The sequence below is a fragment of the Hoplias malabaricus genome, chromosome X2 (genome assembly GCF_029633855.1).
Source record: "Hoplias malabaricus isolate fHopMal1 chromosome X2, fHopMal1.hap1, whole genome shotgun sequence".
NCBI classification, from domain to species: Eukaryota; Metazoa; Chordata; class Actinopteri; order Characiformes; family Erythrinidae; genus Hoplias; species Hoplias malabaricus.
Genome location: NC_089819.1, coordinates 20,977,544 through 20,988,997, shown reverse-complemented (window position 1 = coordinate 20,988,997; position 11,454 = coordinate 20,977,544). Strand labels below are relative to the sequence as shown.

Genomic DNA, 11,454 nt, shown 5'->3' with positions numbered 1-11,454 from the left:
CAGACTGATGAATGACTGAATTAATTAAAATAGAGATACATCATCTTTAATATGACAAGAGACATGAAGTAACAAGGGAGAAAATTCCTGCTTTAATTTTCCATCAACTTTAACTGCAATCTACCCATAACTTTGGTTTTGAAGAAATCAGTTTTAAAGGTGCTATGCTACAACAGTTGTTTCTAGCAAATTAGTGGACAAAACATATTCCTGTAAGTAAGCAGTATTTTAGTACAAATTTACGTTTTACATATTTTCAGGGATCTGTGTCTTTTGTGACTAGCTTCAGTCGGGTACAAATGTGTGGGCACATGTTTTGTAGCTTTTCCAAATTAAAAAGCAAACATCCATCCATCCAGTGCCTTATATTTCTGTTTTCTACCAGTGGAAATTATAATGAAGGTATTGAAACTATGAAATATGACCTGGAATTATGCTGAGAGAAAAACAGCTTATAATTTTTTCAAATAAAAGGTAACTGCTGTTAAAAGTTAAAGTTCCCTGTCGATGTGAACTTTTCACAGTTGTGTCATGACTTATCCACTGTTTCTCTATGGGACTGAAACTGGTTGAGAACGGATCTCTCTGTCACACATTCATTAACATTTAAATACTTGTCAGCAGGGGTTATTGATTCTGGACACTGAAGTGTATTGTGTTAAGCACCAGGCCTCTGCCTCCACTGCTCGGTGTGAGCTCTGTGCTTAGATCAGCAGCCTCGGTCAAATCTGGCTGTTTCTGTTTTTTCAACTTTAAGTTTGTTTTGTTTTTTCTTCTTTAACTCAGAGAAGAGAAATTAAGTAGTTTAGGGAGGGGTGGGGGGTGATGAGCTCTCGCCCCTCGCCTCCGTCGTATGCTTAGCTGAACCTATGTGTGCTTTTAGGTCCTTTACACCTTTATTTCCTACACAAAACATGGGAATTTCTTTTTTAATTCATCCGAGAACTTACATTTACGTTTCGGCATAGCTGCTCGAGATGAGGGTAGGTACATGAGTTTGTTTAACGTTAACAAGGACTACTGACGTGCAGACTGACCAATTAAATGTTTACAGAGAAGGGTATCGACCAATAACGGTAGCCCTACAGTCAGACCGTCCAATCAGAAGACTTTAGGCTACTTCACTACGCCCCCTTCTCACTCAAGCGAACCAATCGGAGTAGGGGAGGGCGGGACTAGTTTGTGAACGAAACTTCTCGAAGTTCTGTGTAAACTGTAGAAAAACAAAATCCCGGACGTTTGTGAAATTCTGTCCGGACATTTTTTTAAGTCTAAAAATGAGGACATGTCCGGGTAAAAGAGGACGTCTGGGTCACCCTAATATTTTAACCAGTCTCAGATAGCGAAACAGCTACACTTTTTTTAATATTCACATTTGTGTCCATTCTGTCCATCAGGAATATAGGTTGATATTTTTATGTTGTTGGATGTAAATGTTTGTTAGCGTTTCAACATGTCCTACTCTTTTAACTGCCCTCCTGTGAGTAATCTGAGATAAACTAGTGCTGCTTTTCAGCTTCACTCTCCCATTCCTCCTAATCAGATCATTCAGGGGGATGAAGAAAGCCCCAGGGAGAAGAGAGATTAGCACGTCTGAAACTGCAGAATTTACCAATGGGTTTTAAGAACGACAGAAATAGCTTTGAAAAAAATGTCACATATTTGAAAACGTTAGGAGAAAGCATTTTTCGTTTCGGACGCATTGAAAATCTAGCACCCTTGAAGTCTGTTCTTGAAGCCTACCTGGAATCACTGGGCGCAAGGCAGAAATACACCCTGCAGGGGGCGCCAGTCCTTCACAGGGCAACACAGACACACTTTTGAGTTGACAATCCACCTACCAATGTGTGATTTTGGACTGTGGGAGGAAACCTACGCAGACACTGGGAAAGCACACCACACTCCTCACAGACCCGGAGTCACCTGGAGCAGGAATCGAACCCACAACCTCCAGGCCCCTGGAGCTGTGTGACTGCGACACTACCTGCTGCGCCACCGTGCCGCCCACCTTCCAGGGTGTAATTCAGTTGTACAGCACTCTGCACTGAAATCAAGGAGAAGGGAGAGGGACTGGTTTCCTATGCCTACAAAAGTTACAAAGTGCAGTTTCTGCAGTGCTGAGTCCAGAGTAGCAATGACAGAAGCTCTGTTCACCCTATTACAAGTGAGGGAAGCATTACAACCTTGCAGATTTCATCCCTGTCACATTCATTTCCCTAACAGTGCAGCAGCTGAACACGTGTTGCTGTGGAGAAGCGTCACCACCAGAGGTCGCACTTCAGCTCTCTGAAATAAAACGTCTGCATCACAACGGGGTTGTACTGAAAGACTCATAAACACACAAGCACACACACACACCGTGTCGGTTGTGGTCGTCTGTCTGATGCCAGACCATAGGGAACGACTCTTCAAAAAAAAAAACTCTGCTGTGGCCTTGTAAGAGAAAGAGAGTCGCCACTCATCGCTGCGTTTGGAAAAGACATCTCTCCTAAACTTCCCAACACTTCACAGCCGTGCCCCGAGAGAGCGAGAGGGACAGGGGGAGTTTGGAGAGTTTCTTCGGGAGACTGGAGGTCTTTTGGAGTGGTCTTGGCTTTGGTTTTTAAGGATGTTTTTCAGAAATCAGTCGGCGAGGGCCACCGTGGCCCGGGGCTCGGCTCTGGAGATGGAGATCCGCCGAGGGAGGTTCAGACACAGTGTTTTCATGGACACGCCGCAGGTAAGATTCACCTCCACGGCTTTATCTGAGAGACCGCAGTGGGCTTCCACCTCCGTATCCCAAACCGTTCCACCTTAAATAGTACAGCATTTGACCTGCTGCGTATTTTAAGGTGGAACGGATAATTTAAAAAGCATTATTCTTTAGTCAGTCATGAAAATGTTGGGGAATCTCTGCTCAAACAGTGGAAACATAGTGAAGGAAGGCTTAAATATCTTTAACGTGGCTTTTGTTTGGGCAGTTTTAGGGCAAAATATGTAATTTATTTAACCGAATGTATTAAGAAAACTTAATAAAATGTTATATAATGTTCCTTAAGACAGAAGTCGCAGCAATGAATTATAAATCTAATATATGTGGTAGATTTAAGGTGTTTATAACCTCTGGATACAGAGGTTTATTTACAGAGACAGTGGGGTCTGACAGACGTGTGTGTTTTTAAATAAATGCTATTTACCATATCATTATTATGGAGAAAACCTGATTGTTATTACTATTATATAATAGAGGCCTGTTAGTCACTGTTTTAGTTTTGATTTGTTTTGTTGCTGTGGAATAGAGAGAGATTTGCCTGGAGAGAATGGGCTTAGTTCAGGGGAAGTCTGTAACTAACCACTAATTATTTTATACAGCTGCCTTCAATGAGCAATGGAAAGTAGTGTGTGTCACTGGTGATTATTACATTTCTGTGTGAAGTATGCTTCGTAGGACTTTAAAGACCCTTGCTACTGAAGCTCAAGTGTTTGACCTTGTTCTCATGTCTCTGTGGTATACGCTAGAAGAGCTATCAGGAGATTATAAGATGTGTTTATTTAATTTGTGGATTTACTGCTATTTTACCATTGTCCACAAAGTTTAGTGTAATTTTGGATAGAGATTAAAACAGCCGCTGGTTCCTATTTCCACTGTTGTAAGTCATTTCTGTGGGTGAGTTTCTCTACAGTGTGCCAGTTTTTACTTAACTCTTTTACGTTAACATGTTTTACATCACTGTAAAACATTATAAAAAGGAAGTGTCGCAGTCAAACAGCTCCCGGGACCTGGAGGTTGTGGGTTCGATTCCTGCTCCGGGTGACTGTCTGTGAGGAGTGTGGTGTGTTCTCCCTGTGTCTGTGTGGGTTTCCTCCGGGTGACTGTCTGTGAGGAGTGTGGTGTGTTCTCTCTGTGTCTGTGTGGGTTTCCTCCGGGTGACTGTCTGTGAGGAGTGTGGTGTGTTCTCTCTGTGTCTGTGTGGGTTTCCTCCGGGTGACTGTGTGTGAGGAGTGTGGTGTGTTCTCCCTGTGTCTGTGTGGGTTTCCTCCGGGTGCTCCGGTTTCCTCCCACAGTCCAAAAACACGTTGGTAGGTGGACTGGCGACTCTAAAGTGCCCGTAGATGTGAGTGAATGTGTGACTGTGTGTTGCCCTGTGAAGGACTGGCACCCCCTCCAGGGTGTATTCTCGCCTTGTGCCCAATGATTCCAGGTAGGCTCCGACCCTGAACTGGATAAGCGGTTACAGATAATGAATGAATGATTTTGCAAACCTCTTAAACTGTAGTAGAAGTCTTCATCACACTGAACCTGAGCGCTGCCTTCCAATCTCGCCTCTAATTCACTTCCTCATCCAATATTCATGTGTTTTCATTCAAGCCATTTTTTCCCTTGTGAACAATGTCACACAGGTCTCTGCTGTTCTGTTTCTAGTGGATATTGTACCCTATCACCTTTCCCCAAATCGAAGATAACAGGTTACTGTCACACTCTTTCTGTACCTTTCAGTAATTCAGATCGGATAAATCCTATGCCAGGTCTTTGAAGGGGATCTTTTTACCCTGTGCAGGTAAAGCAGGGATTCAGAGTCAATAGACTGACTGACCTAATTGAGCTTCACAATGCCAGGTTGTGTAAACCAGGCTCAGATTGCCACAGAAAAACAGCAAGGAAGTGAAACGGTCCAGTCATGAATTAATGGAGATGCTTGGCTGCCTTCACTAATGTTAAAGGGAGGGTCTGGCCTACTAACTACACTGTGAATATGTTATTTGTCAGGTTATTGTTGAGTAAGATACATTACATCTAAATCCCTATTAGGGCTGGACAATAATTCAATACCAATATATATCACAATATAAAGTGTTTCAATAGCAATAATGATTTTGAACACATTTTCAAAACTTCAATATACAGTATTTATATTGTCTGTCACTAATTGACGGTAGTTACAGGGCGCTGCCGTTGATTGTCATGTCTCTTGTTTGATCTTATAATGTTCATATTGATATCGGTATTATATCGTAGCGATCAAAATTAAGAAATATATCATGATATACATTTTCTTTGGTCGTATCATCCAGCCTTAATCCCTATTCATACGGGTTCAGTTTAAAATGTAGAGGTGGGGTTTGGTATGTTACCGTTATAGGTCAAGAACTTCCTCATCATTGTGCACCACACAACTCCTGAGGTTTACCACCAGCTTGAATGACCCCCTGATTTGACATCACTAAATGCCTCCAGCAGCGCCTTCGATACTTGAGAAAAACCACAAGAAACTCCCTTTCCACAGTATTTTTACACACACCTCGTTTCACACAGAACATTCACAGGGTTAATACTACAGCTTGTATTTAGTAGAGAAAACCTGACACTGCACAATCTGTTAAACTAAATAGGGCTCAAATCATGCTGCAGTTAGGAATCTAAAAGTGAAGTATTTCTTTAAAAGTGAAGTTGTCGTTTTCGAGTCATGATCCTGTAAAATGATGTATTCTTCCATGATTTTCATATCCACCTGGATTTTCAGGATCCTCTCTTTTAGAACTCTGTTAAATCAGAACACGGCATCCTGCCCGATTTCCCATATGTGTGTATTTTTGCATTCCTCTTGGTCTCCCTGCTGTCCTGCTCCTCCGCCACTTCTGTTTCTCTCTGCTGTCCCTCACAGGATGGTTTCAGCATCCAGACATCCACATAAAACATCTGTGTTTTGTCTCTTTCCTCCTGTTTTTTTCCCCAGTGATATCTTTTCCAGGACAGTGGTTTGTCATTTTTAAAGGTTATGCATTGTATATATGGATTGTTAGTTTTCAGTTCAGTTTTCTCTTTTTTTCAAAACTCAATTTTACCAGATCATTGATCAAAATAACCCTCAGACTTGGTACAGTAGTTTGTGACAGCTCAGAGGTGGTGTCGTACATTACAAACAGAGCTTGTGCAGTGAGGAGGCTGGGAAAGCAGGTCAGTTAAGCGGCTATTCTTGTTTGAGTTTTGGTTTTGCTAAAGAAACCTCTCTGAAGTTTAAGATGGACCGTGTCTTCAGGCTTGACTTATTGAACAGACCGTTCACAGACCTGAGTTGTGATAGTTGGCTTCAAGAGCAGAGCACATAGCAACATACCAAGCTATTTTTTTCTTTGTAAATGTTTGGGCTATTTTTTGGTTCAGTATGTGGTCCATAAAACCACACTTGCCGCCCATTGAAGCCCTCCTCTAGGTTTGGAGGAGGAACTGGAGGAAGTGGTTGGATGTGATGGATACACTGGACACACCCATTCAGCCACACTCCCATACCGCCTGCTCGTTTCCCAACAATCTGCCCAATATAGACACATGCATGCGTTTATCCTGGCCATTGTGTATTTGCTCAAAAGACCCTACACATTCACAACACTTCCAGTAAGCGTTCCTTTGAAATGTTAGAACCAGGCTCTCATTTTTTCAGTGCCCTGAAACATTTATGTTAGTTTTCTGCAGATTTGTGTGTGTTGTTTTCATTTTGTATCTAAGCGTTCTCATTGGGTTATTCAGCAAACGTCTTTAAGCGCGTTCTCACGCCTCCCAGCGCTTCTTCAGGGCTGTTTTGTGTCTCTTCACTAGATTCTTTCACAGGACTGGGCCATGTGGAAATAATACATGTGGTTTGGCACTTGAAATTGTTGAGGTTTTTCTAAGAAGTTGTTGACATGTCTGCTGCCGTACTGACTTCATATAAAGACCCTACACCCCTACAAGAGCAAGTGCTAACTCTCAAGAAAATGTACTGTATGTTTAAATTGATTTTTATCTCTCACATCAGTCTGGCTGTGTTTTTGTTGTTTAACTTGCCATTGATTCTTCAGAAACAAACTGTACAGGAGAGAAACATTTAAATATGTTTTTAACAACTGCCAATTTTGAGCCAGATTCACTGCCGCAGTTGCCTTTGGGATCAATAAAAATGGACCTTAAAGGTAACACTAAAAAAGATTTAGTATTTTTGCTGCTAGGCTCCCTCTACAGTTGCCAAGTGTATTTCACTTTTTGTGAGGTCCGGGTGGTTTCCTACCCTACTAGAAAAGTTGCATAGTGCAGTTTCTGCAGTGCTGAGCCTAGAGTAGCAATGACAGAAACTGTTTTACAGGTTAGTGAAGCATCCCAATGATTTTACAGATGTAACAGTACTACAGTCACCTTATTTATAAGTCTTAAAAGTCTTATTTTAAAATAAAGGTGGCAAATTATTTTAGAGACACTCCATTTCATTAAAGAGCAGGCTGTGCTCATCAGGAGGGTGAAGGCTTTTTGTTCCTGAAGCTGAGAAGGCTATTGCTTTAAGTAAATGGAAAAGGATGCAATGTTAATAAACTAACAGGACAATGTTAGACATGTGTTGTTTAGACCCAGCGTTTGCTCTAGTGTTAGTCAGTGTTCCTTCACCTGAAAGCCATTGTAGGTCAAACCTCCTCCTAATTTTAGATGTGAAAAACAGATTTCCGGCTTTGATTCATGTGAGCGTGGTTTCCAGGATCCTTTCTGTGCTTGGCCTGTGGTTATATTCTGCCATACACAGAACAGCCGAAACGTTGTAATCTCATTGTTTTTATTCCCTCTCTTGAACATATATGTGCACTTTGTAGTTCTGTGATTACAGAGTATAGTCCATCTGGTGCACTGCACTTGTTAGCCTTGTAACACTTTTGAACCTGTTTTTCAAAGTTTAGACCACCATAGGGCCACTAGAAAGCAGTTCTGATTTGTGAAGTAGATCATTCTCAGTATAGGGGTGGTGTGTTAATGTGTGTTGTGCTGGTACATGTGGATCAGACACAGCAGTGCTGCTGGAGTTTTTAATGCCTTCAGTGTCACTGCTGGACTGAGACTAATCCAGCAACCAAAAATATTCCATTGACAGCATACTTTGTCCACTGATGAAGGACTAGAAAACTGTTGCTGCACAGCTCCTGTCTCTTTTTCTTTTCTCCTGTCTGTTTCTTTTGCTGGAGGAACTTTGAATGCATATCCTCTCTGCTCAATAGTTTTCAGTCCTGTGTTTAGTGAGGTCAAAACGTTTGCTCTGAAGCTAACAGCTCTCATTTGCAATCATTTGGCTGCGTATTAGCAGCAAGGAATGCAAAAACTTCCCTTTTGGACCGACTGTACCTCCGGGCCCTGAAGAACAATGGAGAATCACTAAGTACTGAGGCCCAGACAGAAGTGCAGGCTTCAGGACCTGAGCTGGGGAGACTGTGAGTCTCTGGCACAGTGTCTCTGCATGTGAACTCCAGAGTGGAGGCTAGTTCTCAACACACTGAGGCCAAAGAAGCCCTGCTCTTTAAGGGACATCTTTAGTATTCAAGGCCTGATTCCCCTACCGAGCAGCTGATTGGGAAATAGGTTTTATGCCCAAGCCTTGGGCTCAAGAAGTGTGTTAGGCAGTCCTTCTAGTCATGGGTACAACATCCTGCAATTGTTCACTGTTCAAACTATTTTGTTAAAGGGAGAGGAAGAAATATCTATAGTAAGAGCCTTTTTACCAAACTCATTCTTGGCACCAGAGCTGAGGAAAGCTTTGTCCAGTTTCTCAGTTGAACTCTCTGTGTCAAATCCTTTGCTAAACTTGTGAACCCGCACATCAAAGAAGGACCTTGATCTGTTGCTTGCTTCGGTAGTCGACTCAGGAAGGTATTTGAGTGGCTGATTAGGATGGGAAGTGTTTCACTGTGTTTTCTGAGTTTTCATTACATCACTCTGCATCAGTGGATGTGGAAAAACAATGCCAACCAATTATAAGATGTTTTACCATCTCCACCCATCATCAGACTAGATGAGCTGGCTAGGCTAGCTCAGAAACATTCAAGTCTCACTCTGTACGCTCTGTATCCACATTTAACGGATTCCCTGCCTCTTTTAAACATCTATTCCAAAGGTTTGAGAGCATATCACTTACTGGGAGCAACAGGTGAGAAACCATGTTTACAGTGGGTTAGAGGAAGTGCATTGGAGATAATGCATAACTGTGCTTTGTATGTGGGAAAGTAATTGAATCTCATTAATGTAAACAGAAAGTGTATCCAGTGTTATCCAGATACAATACACATGCTAATGCCAGGTGTAAACAGGCCCATTGTGTTAGTGACAGTTTGAAGGTCGCAGAGGAAGTGTGTTTTAGTCTTTGTCCTCCCAGGCTGCTAGCACTACGGAGGCCTAGCGTGTGGGTAGAATTAGCAAAGAATGAAAATGCAGAGACAAAAATGTCAAATCTCATCAGTAATTGTAGAATCAGACATGTACTTATTATCTCATTTTGCAGTGAAATACTGGGAGCTGCTCTTCCTTTCAGAATAAATACAGTCTTTATCCGGAGTGTAGGAATGTATTATGGTGACACAGTTGCTATTAGGCTATTGACCTATTCTTCCACCAGAGCACAAGGACATCAAGATGTAAAGTGCATTCTTATCTTATCAGGACAGTGCAGAGCTCGCTTTCTGGCCATTGCCTTGGACAGTTAATGGTAGCTTTGTTCTTAAGTACGTCTCATGCCATTGATCATGTCAGTCTAATGATGTTTTTCATAGAGAAGCAGACAGAGCTGCTCCTGTCCAAGTGTTTATTTCAAGGGCCAACTATCAGATCACAGCTTGACCTGCTTTTAAACTGGTGGGGCATTTTAGCATGGTCTTTATTAGAGGTGGTATGTTCCTTCTCTTTTTTTTTTTAGGATTTATAATCCTCTTCCTGCAGTAGAGATGCTTTTGGAGATGGCTTGATACAAAAACATTTGTCTGTAGTTGTAGGCATATGTCCAGGAAGACATTCTGTCTATGGAAAGTTTTCCCTGTGTTCGCTTGGGTTTCCTCCGGGTGCTCTGGTTTATTCCCACGGTCCAAAAACACACGTTGGTAGGTAGATTGGTGACTAAAAAGTGTTCGTAGGTGTGAGTGTGTGTCGCCCTGTGAAGGACTGGCGCCCCCTCCAGGGTTGTTCCTGCTTTATGCCCAGTGATTCCGGGTAGGCTCCGGACCCACTGCGACCCTGAACTGGATAAGGGCTTAGAGATAACGAATGACATGTTCGTGTGGTGCTGTTTATGTTCTGCAAGATGAATGAATACACAGTATATGCCATGGATGAGAATTTCCTATTTGAAAATATAGTGTTCCAAAGACAGTCCCAAACAGGCAGATTCAGAGAGTGAGGGTTTTGTGCATCATAAACCTAAGGAACCAATCACTGTAGCTTGTCAGCTTTTTACAGGTAAGCTCTTACTGCAGAACTGCTGGAGGATTTAGTGGTGGTGTAGTGTTACCTCTAAGCCACTAAATATGTAATATTATATGTGTAATTCTGATGCACAGAGATGAGTTATCAGGGATTACATCCATGGTAAAAGAGGATTTTGGGTGTATGTTTTAATAAATTATATTCTAAATATACCATATTAATCCTGTTTTAATTATAATTTAAATTAATTAAAATTTCCATTTTAAACATTTAGCAGACAATCTTATCCAGATCTGCTCACAGGTTTATCATTTTAAAGATTTTGACAGATGTAGTGTAGAGTCTTGACCACACCATATAGTTGGTGTACTGTGTTTAGATTGAACCCTAGTCTTTCCCATTACAGTGCACCAACCATAGAATTACTGTCTGAAACACGCTGCTTTATCCTGAAAGAACTCTCCATGCTCAAAGGCCTAATTGTAACTTCTGGATTACTGTCACATTCCTAGGTTCTTTACGTTGATTTTCTGAAGAGGATTTAATTTTATCTTCTTCTTTAGAGGACCATCTTCCAGATCCCAGGGATTGAGACAGGATTAAGGCCCCATAGAAAACAGAATACTCTCGGTTCTGAGTGTAGTATTTTGTCATCTTGTTTCTTGAGATTCAGCCTCTTCGTGATGAGTGCTCTTTAAGAGCTTCAGAATAGAGATGTTTTCTGAAAAGTCACTGCCTGAGGCAGGAAATTACTTGCCCTCCTCGTGTTCTCTAAATAATGGGATATGGCCACAATTTTTATCATGTACTTAGAATAAGTGAATGTGGTTTGATTATAGTGACCAAAATATATAAAAAACTGTACAAATGTTAGAATGGGGCGGCACGGTGGTGCAGCAGGTAGTGTCGCAGTCACTCCAGCACACAGGGGCCTGGAGGTTGTGGGTTCGATTCCCGCTCCGGGTGACCGTCTGTGAGGAATGTGGTGTGTTCCCTCTGTGTCTTCGTGGGTTTCCTCTGGGTGCTCCGGTTTCCTCCCACAGTCCAAAAACACACGTTGGTAGGTGGATTGGTGACTCAAAAGTGTGTGTGTGTGTGTGTCTGTGTTGCCCTGTGAACCCTCCAGGGTGTATTTCCGCCTTGCGCCCAATGATTCCAGGTAGGCTCTGGACCCACCGCGACCCTGAACTGAATAAGGGTTAATGAATGAATGATAAGTTTGAGATGACTAAATAAATTGATAGATTTAGTGGTTACGTGTTGTTGGGTTTTTT

The 11,454-nt window shown here is 42.0% G+C and overlaps 1 protein-coding gene across 2 annotated transcripts in view; it reads left to right on the top strand.

Annotated features, from left to right (window-relative positions):
* The first annotated feature begins 2,351 nt into the window (after window positions 1–2,351).
* Window positions 2,352–11,454, top strand: part of LOC136676443 (rhotekin-like) — a 78,391-nt gene continuing 69,288 nt past the window's right edge. For both annotated transcript variants that reach the window (XM_066653479.1, XM_066653482.1), the window contains exon 1: window positions 2,352–2,719. In XM_066653479.1, the coding sequence (XP_066509576.1) occupies window positions 2,609–2,719 (111 nt within the window). In that variant the 5' untranslated portion in view covers window positions 2,352–2,608. The remainder of the gene's footprint in view (window positions 2,720–11,454) is intronic.